The sequence below is a fragment of the Gouania willdenowi genome, chromosome 16 (genome assembly GCF_900634775.1).
Source record: "Gouania willdenowi chromosome 16, fGouWil2.1, whole genome shotgun sequence".
NCBI classification, from domain to species: Eukaryota; Metazoa; Chordata; class Actinopteri; order Blenniiformes; family Gobiesocidae; genus Gouania; species Gouania willdenowi.
This window is the reverse complement of record NC_041059.1, coordinates 7,569,053-7,590,206: the sequence shown is the minus strand read 5'-3', so window position 1 is coordinate 7,590,206 and position 21,154 is coordinate 7,569,053. Positions and strand designations below refer to the sequence as shown.

At 35.5% G+C, this 21,154-nt stretch overlaps 1 protein-coding gene across 4 annotated transcripts in view; it reads right to left on the bottom strand.

The window, feature by feature from the left end:
* phldb3 (pleckstrin homology-like domain, family B, member 3) overlaps window positions 1-20,434 on the bottom strand; it is a 34,690-nt gene extending 14,256 nt beyond the window's left edge. For 3 of the 4 annotated variants that reach the window (XM_028469861.1, XM_028469862.1, XM_028469865.1), the window contains exons 1-5: window positions 20,168-20,434; window positions 6,356-6,526; window positions 6,155-6,265; window positions 4,163-4,288; window positions 2,676-2,804 (exon numbers count right to left, since the gene is read on the bottom strand). In XM_028469861.1, coding sequence (XP_028325662.1) covers window positions 2,676-2,804; window positions 4,163-4,288; window positions 6,155-6,265; window positions 6,356-6,517 — 528 coding nt within the window. In that variant the 5' untranslated portion in view covers window positions 6,518-6,526; window positions 20,168-20,434. The remainder of the gene's footprint in view (window positions 1-2,675; window positions 2,805-4,162; window positions 4,289-6,154; window positions 6,266-6,355; window positions 6,527-20,167) is intronic. The other variant, XM_028469864.1, reaches the window with a different exon arrangement.
* Window positions 20,435-21,154: the final 720 nt, after the last annotated feature.

The following is a 21,154-nucleotide window of genomic DNA, read 5'->3' as shown; positions in this document are numbered from 1 at the left end:
TCCGGACTGGGAGTAAAAGTACGCCCAGTCACCAGTTTAACTGGATACTATTTGGACCATAACACTGTTCGGTAAAGTTGGCAGATATTCACAAATTCAGACTTCCAGCATCAATGACTCTTTAACAAAACATCATCAACACACAAATGACACCTCTACCATCAGTGTGAGATGGACAACATGATACAAGATCAAGTAAAAGCATGTCTGTCGGTCGTTTGTGTGATGAGATTAAAACATGAAGCTCTCGTCCTCGTTTCCCCATAAATATCCAAATAGTATCACACAAACAGAACCAGATTTAATTTGAAAACAGAAAAACGCTGCTTATTTGGTTTTTCCGTTTTCCTGTTTCTGGTTTTAAATTAATAAAACAAAAAAAAAAAAACAATCATTTTTTTCTATTTGATCTTTAAACAAAATAAACAAAGAACAAAAGGTACACGGATTTCCCTCATTATGTCGTAAACTCCACTCCGATGCTCACGTGTACATTTTGGACTTTTGTGTGAAACAATAGTCAGCAGGTTCCTTTTTCATTTAATCGTTATCAGCATAAATTACAGTTTGTTCAAGCAGCTGAAAGAAATACAGCTCTTTTTTTTTGTAAAAGTCAGCAGAATAAAGGAGAGAAAATAATCAGGTTTACACACTTTAAGCCAAAAATATACAATAGATTCTTTGTTATCTTTGCACATTAGTATGAAAAACCTGAAGATGCAAAAATTACAATAAGCTCAATAGAGTATAAAGTCCAAAACATTGTAGGAGACACTCTATGTCGGCATTGGGCAACTGGCGACCAAGGGTTCCTAAGTTTAATTTTGTAGGTTCCCAAATGAAGTGTCAGAAATATATAAAATGACAGAAAAACACACAAAAAATAGAAAAAACACACAAAAAATGCCAAAAACACACCTTATGACAACTAAAACGCACAAAATGAAGGATAAATATACAAAAATATCAATTGCAAAACACAAAAGATGATAAAAATCGAAAAAAAATATACAAAATGACAGCACAACATGCATAATGAGTCCAAAAAAACACATGACATGGGAAAAAAATCTCAAAATGAATTCAAAGAAACACAAAACAACAACCGCACACAAAATGAGAGAAAAATAGTCAAAAAAAAAAAATTAAAAATGATGACAAAAGGCACAAAATCACTTGCAAAATACAAAAGGTGACAACAACAATAAGCAAAATGAGCGAGAAATACACAAAACGACAACACAACATGCTTAATGACTCCAAAAACATACAAAATCACAAAAAAAAACACAAACAACAACCAGTGCACCCAAAATGACGGAGAAATAAACAAAATGAGAACAAAAGGCTCAGAAATCCTTTGTTCTTTCCTGTGTTACTGCTCAGATAGACGTTTGTGTGGCTTCCGGTGTGCTAAGTTTCCCATTTCTGCTCTATGGTATGAGGAAGAGCATGGTTTTAATTTTATTTTTATCATAAATCATAAACTGCCTTTTTGTGTCAATCGGTGTGCAAAAATAAATAACACTATGCTTTGTGACACATAAATGCTGCATGTTACAACATAAATGAAGTAGCTGCGTCTTTGCAGCAGAAACAAACCAGTTTTTAAGGCTTGTTTATAAAGCATGGTAATGATCCTTAACCCTGTTCCGTCACATTCAAAGGAAATTAGGATGTGCGTTTGTGTGTCTGCGGGTGTGTGCGTGCGCGTGCGTGCGTGCGTGTGCAAACTACTGAGACTGTTCTGAGACACATCAGGTTAAACAAGTATTGAACACTGGAGCATTGTGAAAAACATGCACAAGGTTCAGGTGCAACATGTTTCAAAGCAGCTCAGTGTCTCTCAGAACGCAGCAGCCATTACCAGGGTCGGGGTCAATTATATTTGTAATCATGGAATTGATAATAAATTACAATTATGACGTAATTATAATTGTAGTTGGAATTTGAAAGAATGTGTTGCTGTTGTAATTGTAATCTAATTTTAACTGAGTTCAGATGATCAACTTTGTAATTGTAATTGGTATGAACATTCTATAAAAACTGTCATTTACAAATTAATTAAAAACGTGTGGAACCATGTTACAGTTCTATGGCTTACACATACGTAATTAACAATGATTAAAATATGTTTCATATTAACTTTTCCCACTACCTGTCAGTTCTCTTGACGATCATTTTACTACTTTGAGAAAAAAACATATAAATCTAGGGGCAAATCGACAGAAAAAAGGCTCAGACAACCACACCAAAAATAATTATATCAATATTTTTCATGATTAGGAAACCTAACAAGGTAACCAAGAGATGAAAAACAAATCAGATAATAGATCATATTTTTTTTAGTGTATTTTACAGCTGATTTAAGACATTATCTTAAAATATGATAAAGACTAAGGTTAGTTTTATAGGGTTATTTATTAAAGGCTCAGTAATTGTCATTAGGCATAATTGAACTTTAGCAATTGAGAATGTAGTTGTAATTGACTTTCAGGGGAAAAATGATCATTTAATCTGAATTGACCCTAACCCTGACTGATACCTTCACAATCAGAACAGATTGGTGAAAAAGGACAATTCTTAAAGATGTTGTATTTTTTTTTAAATGTTAGAAATATGCTTTTGTTGTGGTTTTTTTTAAATGTTTTTATGAATAGCAGTATTGTTCTGACCCGCTGCAGCTGCACAGTGAGCTGCTCTCTCTGACTCTCTGGGTAACTGGGGATCAGCCTCTCCTTCTCCTCACAGCTCTTCTTTAGCTCCTCCATTCTTTGTCGCTCTGCCTCCAGATTCTCTCGCTCCTGAAATGTAATTAAAAAAAAAGGGAAGTCAGGAAATTTGTGAAATATCTAAGAACATAACTTTAAAATTATAACAATAGAAGGAAAACAATGATTACAGTGATCACATCCAGAAACCATTGCACTTAATTTGGCACATTTATTATTTGGGAGCGCGTGCATCATTACCGGTCAGTGTTGTTTGGGTGCAGACGTAGGTCAACTTCTAACTTTCTAAGCTACCTTAAAGCAGAACTAAGTAACTTGTGCTTAGCGCTCCCCCTAAAGGTCCTTTTGGTTGTGTCCCTGTCGTTAACACTCCGCACCCCCCGCCACCTGCCCCACCCCACAACTACATGTGCACCTTTGCTCTCTTAAGACGGTGCCAATCGATCACTGAAGAAATCCTAATACAACAGTGACACTATTGGCGCGTTCACACCAAGCGTGCCAAAAGCAGCAGGTTTACATTCACAATATATGGTGGACACGCTTCTAGGGGGCGTCAGAAGTCCTGCTGAGCGTCGAGCGCCTCCTGTACGGCACGCATTGAAGCTTTTCGCCCTATCTGATCTATGGACACCGATCAGATAGTGGAGCCCAGAGTTCACAGTAAACATGGTGATGCTGCTTTTAGTTGTTATGCTGCAAAGAAGTGGAACAAACTGCCAGCGGAGCTGAAGTCAGCATCCAATGTGAACATTTTTAAATCAAAGTTAAAGGCACTTTTTTTCTCTACTGCATATGATTGAGAGATTTTTTGTCATGTTGTTGATGTAATGATGATTTTACTGATGATTTTAATTGATTTTACTGATTTTACTGATGATTTTAAATGTTCTTATTGATTTTAAACAATTGAATGTTTTATCATGTAAAGCACATTGAGTTGCCTTGAGTATGAAATGCGCTATATAAATAAATTTGCCTTGCCTTGCCTTGCCTTGCCCGGCGGACTCTTTTGACGTAAGTCCGGCGCCTCCAACGCTGCCGATGCTGGAGTTGGGATTTTTGAACTTTTGGGGCATATCACGGCGCGTCGACACAGACAGACAACCACTCACTCACTCATTCACTCCTATGGGCAATTTAGAGACTCCAATCAACCTTACAGTCACGTTTTTGGATTGTGGGAGGAAACCCACGCAGCACGGGGAGAACATGCAAACTCCACACAGAAAGGACACAAGTCCACCCCAGGGTGGAGGCAGGAAAGCCGCAAGCGCGGTTTTCTGGCCAGAGACATCAAGGGGAGATAAAAGACCCCCCAATCATCCCATAAACACTTGTATAACCCTCACATGGACTATGAGAAGGATTTATTAGGGTGAAAAAGTTACTTAGTTCTGCTTTAAAATGGACAAAAGCAAACATTTTACCGTTTTTCTGTCTGTGTGTTTGACTCTGGCCTTCTGCTGCAGCCCCTGGAGCCTCTGCGTGTGTCTGCGCAGCTGCGTCTGCTCTGTCTGCAGCTCTCCCTGCAGCAGGGCGATCTCAAGCTGCAGCTGTAACAGGGACACAAGGCACGAGTAGAAGGAGTCAGACATTGTGATGATACAGATCGCTATTCTGTTCCTTTAACGGGACTGTCGATTTCACTTTAATAGCCAAAAACAGACCCTTTCCAAAAAAATTTGAATATCATGGAAAAGTTGTTTAATTTCCATAAATCCATTCAAAAAGTTAAACTTTCATAGGTAACAGGAATTTAAAAAATTAGAATACTGTGAAGAAATCACCATTTACTTTTTAGTTTTTGCAGAAAAAAAGAGGAGAAGAAGGACTGGACTGCTGGCCAGTGGTCCATGGTCCTTTTTTCTGATGAAAGTAAAGTGTGCCTTTCATTTGGGAATCAAGGTCCAAGGGTTTGGAGGAAGACGGGTGAGGAACAGAACTCAAGCTGCTTGAGGTCCAGTGTGAAATATCCACAGTCAGTCATGATTTGGGGTGCAATGTCCTGTTCTGTTCCTCACCCTCTTTTTTTTCTGCAAAAACTAAAAAGTAAATGGTGATTTCTTCACGGTATTCCCAATTTTTTTGAATTCCTGTTTTCGTGGGTTTTATGAGCTGGAAGCCCAAATTATGTAAAAATAAACAAATGAATACTTGAAATGGTTTAAATTGTGGGCCCTAAATCTATAAGCTATGAAAATTTCACTAACTTTTCCATGATATTCTAATTTTTTGGAAAGGGTCTGTATAATTAGTAGGATTTTGCACATTCCAGAGTTAAAAACAGCTAAAAGTAAATAAATTGGCTAAAGGTTAATTCATCTCCAACAACAAAAACCTGAATCACGCTGAGGCTAAATATCAGTTAATTCTCCCCCTTTGAAAGTTCTGACAGCATTTTAAATGAGAAAGTGACCAAGTAGAATATCAACATGTGGTCATTTAACCCATAAAACTCATGGAAACACATTTAATTCTGACATTTTGGATATTTTCAAAGACAGGCCATTGTGCTACTGACAAAACTTCCAGTTAACTTCAAAACAAGAGCATTATTTACAAAAGCGTTAGAAAACTAAGGGAAGACAAAAAAGATGATTTATTTTGAAAAGGGGACTTTTAGCTTGAAGGTGGTCCCAGGACGATTTTACGTTCCGCTCGCAATGCATCATGGGTAGGTTGAGTATGACGAGTGTGAGTAGTGCGCCTACTCAATCTTTTTATACTCTCTAATGTGAATGCACTACATACTCATTTTGACGTCAGACTTAGTATGAGTTGTACGTTAATATGCGATTTTGAACACAGCCACTGACTTGCTTCACCTTTGCTAATTCACTCCACTGCTTTTTGCTTCTAATACCATATTCTCACTGTACGGTGTGAGTTATAATCCATTTAAAACCAGCAGATCTCGTCTCTGACGGGGTTTTCCTGTCAGTTTGGAATGTTTCCAAAAGCACATTATGAACCCAACGTGAGACAAATAAATGTGTTAGAATTATCAGCTGTTGTATCGCTACATTAAAGCAGTCTTAGAGCATACAGGACTTTTTCCAGGTTAATCAAATTTCCAACCGCAGTTTAAAATCCAAACCAATACCAATGTAAAAAAAGTAATATTATGAGACAAGACTTTCTCTGTAATGTATGAAAGTGAAATTAAAAGTCAAATATTACAGTGTGAAACTTCCTGTTTACATTTACTGTAAATGAAATTATATGAATTTTCAAAAAGAAAAATAAGGAGGAAAGGTTTAAAAATAAAAATAAAAGTAAAAACAAATTAAAATTAAGTTGCTCGTGTGTTTCTAACATTTATGGTAATTTTTCTTCATGTGTGTAGCACCTTTATCCATCCTTGAGTTGCTATATTGTTTTTGTTCAGACTTCATATTAAACATGTTTTGAATTCTCACCTCGATCTTTAGTTCCTCCCTCTGTTGGTCGATCTCTGTGAGTCGCTGATGGAGCATTGATGGTAACGCTGGGATCCTTGATGAACCAAACTCAATCTTTTTCATGCAGGACTGATAATAAAGTGGTATTAGAACACAACATGTGAAAAAAAGGAAAATAGAAACAAAAAAAGACAGAAGATGCCCAAACAAGACACTCACCTTAATCTCTCTTACCTTCTCACTCTCCGTGCTGCTGCACTCCGCGTCTGACTCCGCCCCTGAGGAGGCGGGGCTCTGACCCTCATCCCGTCTGCTGATCCTTGGTGGCTTTAGCCCATTCTGCCACTGACTCCGGCTGTTCTCCATGTTATGTTGGGGCATTTCTACATGCTAAAAAATAGAGAGAGTGAGAGTGAGAGAGAGAAAGAGAGAGAGAGAGAGAGAGAGAGAGAGAGAGAGAGAGAGAGAGAGAGAGAGAGAGAGAGAGAGAGACACCCCCTCTCTCTCTCTCGGTGAGAAGTAGAGCCAGAAAGGCCAACGCTGACTCAAGTGAATGTTGCTGTAATCTAATCTGCTGCACGGTTCAAGTCGTATGAGCAGTCAGGTGACCATTCATGGAAGGGAGAAATACAGCATGACCACAATCCAGCCCGTGTTAGACAACATGACTCACAACATGAAAGTAAAAGTGAAAAATATCCTGTAGATTATGGGGCACCCATTATAAAGTTGTGCATGCTAAAATAAACATCAACTTTTAGCAACAAACCACATTTAAAAAACGTGTGAATTTTTTTTAATGTTATGTTACTTTGACCAGATTTACAGCAATATTTGGGAAATTTGTGATATAATATATACTTTTCTCATAAATATATAATGTTAAATCTAAACGTAAAATGGCAAATCTAAATCTAAATGTTAAATCTAAATGTTAAATTTAAATGTTAAGTCTAAATGTTAAATCTACATTTTAAATGTTAAATCTAAATGTTAAATGTTAAATCTAAATGTCACGGGTGAAACTAAATATTTAGCTACTATGCAAATTAATCTGGAAGTATCAAAATAAAAGCTCATTCTGGTGAATTTGCATATTAGCTAAATATTTAGTTTCACCCATGACATTTAGATTAAACATTACATTTTTACGAAGAAAAAAAATACCACACATTTCACAAGTATTGCTGTAAATCTGGTCAAAAGTAACAAAACGTTAAAAAGATATTAACAAATTTAAAACAGGGGTTCTCAACTGGTTTCACTCGGGGACCCACATTTTCGTCATTAAATCGTGACCCACTTTTATAATTTTTAGAATTCAACCAACCAAATTTTGTTTTTCAAAAAAAAGCCATTGAAAATACATATATACAATCTTTTTTAAACATAAATCTATATATTTTCCAGTGCAACATGCATTTCAGAAAAGTTTCTTTCAAAATAAAAGACAAGTCCAACATGAGAGACATTAAGTATTTATTTATTTTCTGCGACCCACCAGTTGAGAATCTCTGATTTCAAGTATGTAAGGCATCAATACTTTCCAAGCAATAACTGACATAATCAGTCTCTGCAGGATCTTTTCTTCAAATTTTAATTGATTTTGTGAGGAATTCTTATTTTAATTCAGGAAAATTCTGTATTAAAAATGTAAGGAAAATTGCAGAATTTTTCAACAAATTGAGAAATAAAATAAAGTCAGGTGATAAAAACTGTGAGCCCTGCAAATACTGTGGAGTTTCATTGAATTTAGAGGGAATTAACTCTACAACTGAATTAGTTGGTCATTTACACAAGAACTCGTGTTTTTATCTATCATTTTAATTTCTTTTTAGGGCCAAATTGGTGTGCTCTAAAGCAGGGGTGTTAAATTCAATTCAGTTCAGGGGCCAAATATGAACCAGTTTGATCACTTTTAATTTTAACATTGCTGTGATCTAGTTTTTAATATTAGTCCATGATTTTGTAACCAATTTTCTGTGTAATCTTGTGGAATGATTTGTGAGGAAAAAATAAATAAAAATTAAGATTTCTTTTCATAATTTGTGATTAAAAATGTAATGTAAACATGGCAAGTCTTCGAGCCCCTAAAAATGTTGTGGAGTTTCATTGAATTTGTAAATTTGAGATATCTACAATTGAAATATTTGGTAGTTTACACAAAAATTCATTCTCTAAACCTGGTTCCACTGGAGATTTCTTCCTATAGTTTTTTTCTTCCCTGCCGCTAAATGCTTGTTCATGTGGATCTTGTTGGGTTCATTCTTTCTTACTATGGACTTTAGATTTTCTTCAGCGCTTTGAGATGACTTTGTTGTATTTTGCGCTATATAAAAAGAAGTTGAATTGATTTGATGCTCTAAAGGGCCGGATTTGGCCCCGGGACCTTGAGTTTGACACATGTGCTGTAGATGGATTGTGGATTTGTTTGTTGTGGTTCTTCTAACCAAAGGAAGATCAAACACTTTTTGGACGCGACTCAATCTATTCTGTTGCTCTTTGAGTTCCATCAGGTTTTTAATGAAAGAAAGATAGACTTTGAAGTTGTGTCTTGTAGTCTCAGCTTTCTGTTGTGTTCTCTGTGTGGTTTCACCTTCACAAATAATATCCTAACACACTGCTGGATATCAAACACTGACCTAAAGGCCAATTATCTGCTGTTTCACCCTCTGCTGTGGTATGTGTGCACAGACACAACACACTACAGTCGGTGGGAAAATGTGTCTTTTGTCGTCCCTTTCCCACCGTGTATCACTCCATCCCTGCCTTATTAGGAGAAAAGGGGAATTTTAGGCTGAGCGGAGGAACAGAGATAAATGTAGAGCTGAGATATGAGCGATAGATTCACTTTGAACACACAGTGGCGTATCCTGAGGCAGATAAAACATACTTTACAGTCCATAGGGGCTCCGATCACAAAAAATGGAAAGGAAAAAAAAAAATTATTAAATTGTTAATTTAAAATCAGTCTCCAGCATGCATGTTTTAGGAGAATATCACACATCTACAAACTTTTTTTTCACTGGAAAACGTGTCTAGAAAGTGTCACAAATGGACAACTATGTCCAATTACGCCCGTAATCGTGTTCAAAATCTGGCGCTACGTGTAAAGTAGTGATCATGTTCTCCTGTGATTGAAAACATGTGATGATCAAGAACTTTAGATTATTATGAATGCATTCAAATATGAAAAAGAACTGCAGGATTAGTTGATGGTGTATTAGCTGAACATGACACGTGGAAGCATTGCACCTCCAAGCACGGCGTTTGTGAAATGAGTTTGGATTAGCATTGTGGCTAACGCTACCCTTGCAACTTAATCTCATTTAATTTTAGTGTAAAAATCCAGTTTACATAAATTATGTGAAGTACATAAATTTAAATTAATAACACTAGTTAACTATTAACCATTTTCAGCAAGTTTGGCACAATTTCGGGAAGTTTATTAGTTTGTAAAGTCATCAAAATAGGTAAAGACGATGAAACCAAACACAGACGTGATGCGGAAATGGGTAAACACTGAAATGGAATTTGGACAATGGGAAGCCCTATCCATCTTGTAAAATGTGTTAGAATATTATATCCATAATAGGGATGTAACGATTAATCGTAAGGCAGTTAAAAATCGATTCATAGGTATCACGGTTCACATCGATGCTCTGAAAATTGTATCGCAGTACTTTTTTATATATATTTATCCTTCTCTTGTCCAGAAGTGTAGGCAGCGGGCGGAATCTGCCGCCTTCTACTCTTAAACATGTTCATAAATGATTCCTTACCCCTTTAGCACCGAAAGAATATCTGTAATATTACGTGAATATCTGTAAAAGTCACATTTTTCTATTAGCTCTGTCTGCGAGTATAGCATCTCTTCTTCACTGCAAGAATATCTACATGCCAACCGACCACTGTGTTACCAGCGCCCTCTGCTGGTCCAAACAAATATCTGACGTAAATACAGTGCAATGACTGTTTTTTTTTTAAAAATCCAATTGCTAAGGCACAAAATACATTTTCAGATGCACTTTTAAAAAGAAAAAGAACTATTATGCAGTTTTGCATTGTTTACTATAGAACCAGAATTCAAATTAATAGGCTTCTTCTTCATTTGTATTATTCCTTTATTTATTTCATTCAAGATTTATTTTTATTTAAATTGCATTGTTTTGAATAGTTTATCGATGGATTCTTTTGACAATGAAAAATAAAAATAAAATAAAACAGTATTTTCTAGTTTTTTCCTGAAAAAAATAAAGAAATATTTTTCAGTCATCATTTGTCTACAGTTCCATTTTGTAAAATAAATCGTGAGAGAATCGTATCGTGAACCCAGTATCGTGAATCGAATCGTATCAGGAGTGAATTGTTACATCCCTAATCCATAATGACATCAATGCTTCATTACATTAGATCTTCCTTTATTTTATTTTTATTTTTTACTTTTTATTTTTTTCTGAAAAGAATAAAAATCTTCCTTTATTTTAATTTCTCATTTTTTCTTTTCTTTTTTTCTGAAAATATATACATACAGGTTTTTCTTAGATTAGATCTTCCTTTAATCTGGATGAAGTGAAATAAATAAATGAGCTGTAGCTCCACAACGAAAGACATTTCCTCCAAACTGACAGCAGTACAACACTGACGGTGCAAACTAAAGTCCAATCAGATACACAATCATTGGCAGAGAACAAGCATGACTCAGCTTTCACAGATTAAAGTCCATCCATTTAAATCAGCACAGTGCTTTAAACCAATGACACATAGAATTCCTCCAGTATCAGCATACGAGAGGTTAAAGTTCAGGAAACAACACTTAATGTTGTGCTGAAAATAATTGGACATGATTGCAGGGAGGGGAAACGTCTCCAGAGAATAAGATAGAGACGAGACGGAAGGCGTGTGTTTCTGTGGGTCATACATCACCTTTCCCTCAACTATGAAACTCAATCCAAATACATATGATTTAACAGCCAACAGCAACAACAGCATGGAGCACACAGTCAGACCAGTGTGACAATGATGCATCATGTTTAATGTTCACCAGCACAACCAGTTTGGAGATTATCTGACATAAACAAAGTTTTATCTCTCCTCTTTTCAACATGTGTGACTCAACTGAAGCAGAAGGAATCCTTATTCATATAAAACCTACATCAGGCCAATACTTACATACATACAGTGAGGAATAGTGGTGTTAAAAAAAAATTATTTGGGGATAAATCGAGATATTACGTCACGCGATTCTCAGATTGATTTTTTTTTCATTTAAAAAATGTCATCAATATTTATTTTTTTTTACCTTTATTTAACCAGGAAAGTCTTTTCCACTGCAGGAGACGTTGTAACGGCACAAAGAAGTGCTCTGAAACCTGGGCATGTTGACCAGCTTGTGTTTTTTCAATAAAATCTAAAAAGAAATTACTAACTTTATTATTATTATTTATTATTTATTTGTTGTTCTAGGCATATACCACAATTAAGTTGCACTGAAGTGAAAGTTGGTTTAAAAACCACAGGCAGATTGTTACTTTTTTATTTTAAGTTGTTGGCACATGTCATGTTAAAGCCAATGTTTTGAGTGCAAAATATGCCAATAAAATATATTTCATACATAATGCTCTCATGATTGTGTACAACACATTTACAGATTAGTCGTTTCTTAAGTCATATATAAAAAGGAAAAAAAAAAATCACCATAATCGCCTTATACTTTAATATCGAGATATATCGTATTGTATCGTGGCCTATGTATCGGGATACGCATCGTATCATCAGATGCCAGGCAATACACACCCCTAGTGAGGAAACATGGGTGAGATTATAAAATAACAGTATGTTTTTATTCCAGAAAAGTGTATTTTGTCTTCTTTTTTGAAGTTATAACATATAGTTTCATTTATTCAGACACATTTTTTTCAGGAAATTTTATTTACTGTCGTCTCCAGAGATAATAAGGCGACTGGGGACATGAAAGCAATCAGTAGATGCCGCTGAGGAAGACTGACAGTTGCCAGTCGAAACATGTCAGGAGATTCAAGTCAATTTCAAAGTCAATTTCCTGAATAAAGTGATTTCAAAAGTATGTTTTATTTAAGTTATATGTTCAGAAAGTGTTTGGTGTTTCATTTTCCATCCAAAACCATGATGACTACATTATAGGCCGTTACACACATACTATGAAACTCCCATTATTAATAATACATTTTAATGTTTAAAGTGAGCTGATATTTAGATTTAAGCATCAGTTTAATTGATTTATTTGAATACTGTGTACTTACCTTTCTGTTACTATAATAATAATCATATTTGTTAAATGTAAAACCACTTAATGTGATTTTATTTATGTGAAACAAACAGGAATTATACAAAAACACCAACTAACCTGGTAACAGGGAGCTTGTTATGTAGGTATGTAAATAAATGAATGAATATTCAATGTTTATTTGTGAAAATAACCTGCTGTAAGGCATTTCATTTACAGTAATTATCCATTTCCAGGACTTTTATTGTGTAATGTTTATAGAAAAACAAAAGTGATGTGTGTTTAAGGAAATATCGACACTCTTGAACAGACATAGACAACTGGCGGGCCGGGGGGCCACATGCGGCCCTTGATCTAAGTTTTTGTGGCCCCCAAAGTAAACAAACAAAAACACATAATATGATCAAAAAATACAAGAGAGGGTAACAAAAATACACAAAACAACAGCAAACGCACAGAAAATGACTCCAAAAAGCATACAAACTTACAGAAATTGCACAAAGGGACAACAAAAATACACAAAAATAACAGAAAAACATACAAAATGACAACAAAAATACACAAAAATAACAGAAAAACATACAAAATGACAACAAAAATACACAAAAATAACAGAAAAACATACAAAATGACAACAAAAATACACAAAAACAACAGAAAAACATACAAAATGACAACAAAAACCCACAAAGCAACAATATATATGCAAAAACCATTTGTTCTTTCCTGCATTAATGCTCAGATTGGTCATTATTCTAAACGCTGACATGAAAATTAATATTATGACCCTCCGATCATCAGACAATTATATTTTTGCTTTAGAATAATGGTTAAAAAAAATAGACATGTTTAAAGCACTGAAACCTCTTCCTTAATATGTTTTTCATAAAACTACCGTACGTATTTTAACGACCTTTTTTTCCCTAATAGATCATTCTTCCACCGTGGACCACCTACCAGGAGCAACGAGAGGAGCTCAAGAAAGTAATGGAGAAAGTGGAACTCCTGGCAGAAGTAAGTGAGGAGTGAGAGGTGGAAGAACAACAACAAGTGGAGAAGCTGCGTGAGATGAAGGACAAGCTCCAAGAACTGCTCTCTCAGAAGAAGAGGAAGAAAAGCTTGTCAAAAAAGCTGAAAGAGAAGTTTCGTGCAAAGATGGGGAAGAAATTCAAAGAACCTGCATCATAAAAGGTTGGACCTGTGGAAACAGAAGAGGAAGTGGAGCCTGAGCAGGGGGCGGGGCTTAAAGAGTAACTAAATAAATACTAACTAAACCCCAAAACCACCTTTTCTACTAAATAAAACCACCAGGTATTGATGGAAAGACAATGAAACCAATGAATGAAAAAAAACTTTCTGGTAACAATGTTTATACACTGTCTTGTTGGTGTATATGTACTTGTCTAATAAACTTCAACCTACACCATCTTCCCAGTTCTGTTCAAGTTTCTGTTCTAAAAGACACACACACACACACACACACACACACACACACACACGTTAACTAGAAGTGCAACACAACACGTGGACCCACAGAACAACGCTAAGTGAAACAGTTAAAAGATGCTTTGAAAGTTTAAAACCTGCCGTTGGGATTGAAAAAATAAATAAAAAAAGACCAAGTTTTTCCTGCAGTTTGTGAGAATATATACTGCAGGACTGAACGGCAGTTTTAAAAACTAATGGAAACAAAAAGATATGCTTTTATTTTGAAAAGAAGGATGTTTGACTTTTACTTTGAAACCGGTCCCAGGACAGTTACTGTGTTGCAGTCATAAAGTTCCAAATCTTAAAGCAACGGCAGCGTAATAAATCAACAACAAAAATAGTTTGTATTGATATTCAAAGGTAGCGCTTTGAGATTTTTAAAAAATGGAGACGAATCTTAGAACAAAATGAACTTACGGACTCTGATGTGGCTGATATTATTAGGCTAAGAACTGCTGGTTCCTGATCAGGTGACTGTGAAAGCACCACCATGACCCTGTCTGTCCCAGACCACTCACTGGAAAGTGACTAATGGGAAAAGGGAGGTCACCACTGTGTACTCAAAACTGTACAGTCAACATAGTGACAACGGCCGTGTTCCCCTGGCCTCGCTAGGACAAAGAGCTGTGAGCGTGTGTGTGTGTGTTAACGCTGATTACAGCCTGTCAACAAGCATTCACTGCACCACCACTAAAGCTGAAGCATGTCACACACACTTTATAATATAATAACCCAGTGTTTTTCAACCTTTTTTTGAGTCACGTTAAATCTTTTCACTGAAAAATAACAACTGAAAATATTTTTAAAAAAGAAATTTTGTTGCCTATATTAACAATATACAGTCATTCTAATCACAGTGTCTTGAATAGGAACTGCACATCCTTGACATTGCCCCTATGAAATGTCATACGTGTAATTAGTGCTGCATTAATAGTCTAGGAGGAGTTCCAGAAAGAAAAATAATAACTCATATATGAGAACAATGTATTTGGCAATTGCCAAACACAAATATTTGATCATCTTTCATATTTTTGCAAACTTAATATGAATGGAAGGGATGAAAGTAAGTTTAAAAAACATTAAATATGATTAGAACTGCATATTGTTTTGTTTTGACAATTTTTTTTAATATTATATAATGTAATATTATTTTTATGTAATGTATAATATATGAATATTATTATTATTATTATTATTTTTATGTTTGTGCGTTTTGGGAAGGGGTGGGGCTCACAGCAGCACAATGGCTTATTTGCAAACAACAAATAATTAGTTTTCAAAAAATTGAAGCTTTTTAGAATAATTAGGTGAAATTTAACAATTTCTCACGGCACACCTGACGATCACCTGATGCACATGTCAAATCACACACTTCACCCAAATCAATAACATCTGACATGATAAAAAAAAAAATATGATAATATAAAACAAACACATTTTAAAATGTACAAATGCAGCAAAACGCACCTTTTTCATCAAGAAGAAATAATCCCATCTCAGCCACAGAAACTCCTGCAGTTTGTAACCTAACTAAGAATAAGTGCCTAAGGGGTTTTAACCTGTTTTAATGGTAAAGGAGCTGCTCCAGTTACGGTCAAATGGTTGAAAATATATGAAAACTGCTTCACCTCCAACTGCAAACGGATTAAAGAGGCCATAGTCTGTAACTGGCTACGAGCCACTGTGTTAACTTTCATCTGCAAATAGCATCTTATTCACAACCCAAAGCAGCGTTTAAACCTCGTGAGACACATGTTCTGAGCCTGGAGTGCAATAGGACACACAGTCTGAGATTCAAAAGCACAAGAGAAAGTAACAGAGGAAAACTTTATGCACATAAGAACTGCAGAGTTAGTTTGAATAAAATTAGTAAAAACACAAAAAAAGCAACGTATTGCACTGATGCTTGGTTATAAATAATTATGGGTGAGGTCACTCAAGCTACCAGGAACCTATTGTTAATCTGCAGGTTCTTCGCCTTCTTCTTACGAAATCCTACTTTCCATGTGAAAATAATCACCAAATTCTGCACAAAGTTCTAGTCCCATCCCATGCCTGTTTACCTCAGCTGCAAAAACAGGCCCACAAACCTAAGGGTGGCGCTAAAGTGAGCCTCTAAAGTTCAACATTTTGAAAATTCACAACAAATTAACCCTTTGTGCAACAGATTTGAAATGCACACCAAAATGTAGCCCTAATACTGGAGAAACTTTGGTACATTTAAACCGATTGCAAATAATAAAGTCCATTGATCTGTTTTTTGCAGAATCTGTAAAAGTTATTAAATTATCTCCTTCCACGATTGTAGTTTGAATTACACTAAACTCACTGCAGCACATCTTCAGACTGTCCAACATAACTGATCTGCGTAAATGTTTTTGATTTATCAAAAATTAAGCCGACAGTGCATCAAAATGTGACTGTAAATGCTTTAACGTAAGCAAATACTTTTATATTGTTGATGAACAAATTTCCAATGTTCACTAAAAAGAAAGAGAAAACTTCAGAGTCCTGGTAGTTAATTTTTGGAAAATATCAGAATTGAATCTCAAAAAAAATTAGATTTTTTTTTTTAAGGCATTTGAAATTTTGCAAACAACTGGAGTCCATTCAAAATATGGCTTTTTTTTTAAACTTTAAATTTTCACTTATGGGGCCAAGAAATCATTGGTAAAAATAAATGACCAACATCTTCATGGTGTCTCGATGCAATATGTTGCCGGATTTTTGTCGTAATAACTCAATTTCTGACAGATGTTTGAATTCTGCTTTCAAATGCTAACAGCTGCTGTCTTGTATTGTTTTGCCTAAAATTGTCATCGCTGGGCAGCAGCTATATTAATAACTATTACTTAGGGCTGGGCAAAAAAAAACAAACAATTTAATAGATTTTATTTTATTTATTTATTTATTTTTTTTTCTGACTTTTTCGCGTGCAGTCCTTGTGGGTTACCGTAGGCTATATGTGTGCCACATATAACAATAATTTTTTATTCGCACTATGCTGAGATGCTAAGGGAAGAGGTTAATTATTATTTTATTTGTAATGTTATATGTTATAAAATATGTAGTTATTTGGTTTCTTAATCAGAAAATTTAAGGTACTGTGAAGTTGTTGTTGCTTAAACCTGGGTTAAAGCTTGAAATTGTTGAATGACCTCATTTACTTTTTATTTGCATTGAAAAAAAAAAAAATCACAATTTGAATCGAAACTCAATTTTTTTCTTTAAAAAAATCGGAGAGTTTTTTTTAGGCAGAATCGCTCAGCTCTACTATCACGACTGCTATGATGAATACGCTGATAGCGGTATCATGTATCAGACGTACAGTAAGGAAACATGTTTCCCTGTACAATGAAATACTTACTTTGCTGCCCACACTGGATGCCACAAAGATTAAAAAACAAACTAATTTTAAGAACAACAAAACAAAGAAAAGTATAATAACAATAATAATTATAACAATTTAAAAGTAATGAAGGTAGAAAAGATAGAAAAATTAAATATATAAAGTGTATCATGTAGTGAGAGCATGAATGGAGCTGAAGGTAAGTCATGTTCAGTTCACTAATGACGTAATTCTAACCTCAACCAATTACATTTCATTTATCAATGAGTAGCATACCTGCATACAGCTTTTTTTTAATGTATTTTGACATTATTTGTTGTGTTTTCAGAGTCATGTTGTGTGTTTACTTTGGGGACCGAACAAAATTAGAGTTCCCCACGTCTAAATGTATGTCACGCATTACACATGAAGGTGGTGTAAAGCAAAAATAAAAACAATGAAGCAATACTTGTTCACACACAGACACCCTTCCTCATTCCATAATGAATGATGTCTATTTACACCTTTGCACGTCTGTGCAAAGATATGTTGTCATACATAACGCCGCTACTTGTAAACATCCTGTTTACAAGTAAATAAAACAACACAATGTACATTATGATATTAATAACTTGTGACACATATAAGGACATACTTTTGTGTAGAAACCCACATACATTAGCAAATAGTATGTAGAAAGATTTCTTTTAACGTTTTGATTAATTTAGTTCATTATTTTGATAAATAACTGAAATGTAGCATTTGTCGCTAAATAAATGAAATGTATACAACATGCTAAGGTTTCATTTATTCAGACAACTGTTTTTCAGGAAATGTACTTTGATCTCCTCCTGACATGTTTTGACTGTCAACTGCCAGTCTTCCTCAGAGGTGTCTGCTGATCGCTTTGATGTTTCCTTGTCTTCTTTTTGAATAATATGTGATGGTTTCATTGATTCAGACAACTGTTCTTCACAACATTTACTTTGAACTCCTGACGTTTCAAATGTCAGTCTCCTCTGAAGAAGACTGGCAGTTGACAGTCGAAACATGTCAGGAGATCAAAGCAAATTTTCTGAAAATCTATTATCTGAATAAATGGAACCTTGACATATTATTCAAAATGAAGACAAAAAGAACTTGCTGGAATTAAATGAAATTTAATTGAATTATACCGACAAGCTCTTGGAATGGCAAAACCTCAATTATAAAAACTGGGAATCACACCGCAAAACTCAAGAATATCTGAGAATTCAAATTACTTGTTAAGCCACAAATTATTCAACCACAGAAGAATCAAAAAATCTTAAAAACGATAAAAAAAAACCGTGAATGAGTGCTTGGCAGTGTATTCACTTCTGGCTTTGATCCGAGGCCACACATTCCTTTGACCTGAGCCAGTAGAACTGTGGGAAACACTTAGTAAGAAGCAGTGATCATCATCTAATGACAGCCTACAGGACTCAGACACACAATTGTCCAACAAGGATCAAAACAAAGTCCAAGGTGGAGTTTCCCCAGACAGAAAATCCTCAGTCTTTCCTCACAGGCAGAGCAGGGGACACTCCCACCTGCTCTGTTTACCATGGAGATCAGATCAGACACGGGCAACTGGCGGCCCCGGGGGACCACATGTGGCCCTTGGTTTAATTTTGTGCAGGCCCAAAAGTAAACGCAAAAAATGACTCAAGAAATACACAAAATGACAGCAAAAATACACAAAAATTACCTCAAAAACTGAAAAATGACAACAACAAAAAACACCACAGCAACAAAACTAGACAAAATGTGTCCAATTAATCCAAAAACACATAAAATGACAGGAAAAAACACAAAAATAATTCCAATACCCCAAAGTAAGAAAAAAATACACAAAAAATGACTAAAAAAAAGCACCAAATTACAGAAAAAATATACAAATACACAAAACAACACCAAAAACAAAAATGTAGAAATGACAAAAATATACAAAAATGACTTAAACACACAACAGCAAATAAAAACTAGCAAAATACTCAAAAGAATTCATAAAATAACAGAAGAATACATAAAAGGACAACAAATGACTCCAAAAATGCTACAAAAAAAAAAAAACTGACACACACAATGAGAGAAAAATGTCTACACAACTACACAAAATGACAGGACAATACACAAAATAAGACCAAAAATGACTCCAAGGATGCCAAAAATATACAAGAATGTTGACTCAAACACAAAACAGCAAATAAAAACTCACAAAATACTTTAAAAATGCATAACATTTTTTGCAAGAATACACAAAATGACTCCAAAAAAGACATCAAAAAGACAAAAACATACATAATAGGACAACAAATGGCTCCAGAAATACGAAACAACATCTAAGACACACACAAGGAGAGAATTGCAAACCAAAAAAAATTACAATAAAAATACACAACAAAAAACTCTTGAAATTTCTGCAAACCATTTGTTATTTCTTGTGTTAATGCTCAGATGAGTCATCATTCTAAATGATGACATGAATGTGTATAAAGTCTTTGTGGCCCCTGCACTGAGACTAAAGTGGCCCATCTCTGCTGTAGATAATGACGTAATAATAAAGAGACTAAAAACACTACCAGGTCATATTTAGTTTGTCTAACTCTGGCTTCAACAGTTCAGATAAATACAGTATTAACATGCTTATGTTTATTATTATTACTGTGAGCCTTCAGGCAAAAATAAATAAATAAATAAAACACTTGTTTTAATTATCTAAGGTTTGGAGCAGGAGGTGTGAGATTCAACCTCACCAAGCCACAACAAATTCCTCATGGCTTTGTCAGCATCACATTGTTATTTTGCTGTGCAGTCTCTGCCCTGCAGCAGAGAAACGATGAATACTAGATCCTTTCCATTGTTTACATCCACAAACACACAGAATGATGTCTGTCCAATGAAAACAGGTGTTTCAAACAGCTCTTACCTGTAACACTGCTCCTCAGTCATCAGATAACTACAGGAGGGTCGGCGTGTAAAACACAAAACAGTGGGAAATGACCGCGTTAACGTCTGTAGGTGTGCGTCAGGGCGCGCACCGTGCGTAAAAGTCCCCCACAGTCGAGTCCTCTCCACTGGTTGCTTTTTACTGGACTTCCTTTACCGGTGAGTCACTCACACCAGTTTGACTGAATCCCTGCCAGTACAGCGAGCTGACAGCCCGCTGTGAGCTGCTGATAGTCGGTGTCAACAGGTGAGAGCGCAGCGTGGAGGAGGGGGGCGGGACCTTCCGCGTAGAGCGGTACCAGCAGCCAATCAGGAGCCGACGCTCCGCCGCTGCTTTTTCTCTCCTGAGAATTCACACGTTTTCTTTCTCTTAAAGGCGAAACCAAAGCAAAGTGTCAGACATGGAGAAAAGTCACACAATGACCAGCTTTGATCATGTTGCTGCTTCATAAAAGGTTCTCAACCCGTGGGTCAGGAACAAAAGCTGTTTCACACACTTTTTAGTGTGTGTGTATGTGTGTGTGTGTGTGTGTGTGTGTGTGTGTGTGTGTGTGTGTGTGTGTGTGTGTGTGTGTGTGTGTGTGTGTGTGTGTGTGTGTGTTTTGTTTTTTCTTTGTTCATCCTCTATACCAGGTGTTCTCAACCTTAGGGCCAGGACCCCATTTAGGGTCGCGAGACACTGGAAGGGGGTAGCCAGATACATTCAAGAAACTAAGAATATATTTTTTGGACTAATTTGTTTTATTATTTTTACCGTTTTTCTGCAACTACACCAAACTTGCCATATTTTAACCATGTTTTCTCTCTTTTTCTTGCCATGTTTTTGCTCCTTTTAATGCATTTTTGCTACTTTACTCCAATTTCTCCCACTTCTTCATCAAATTCCAATGCCTTTTTCTGCACATTTTTCCCCCCACTTTCTAGACATGTTCAGCACTTATAAACCCTTTGCACCACTTTTTTCCAC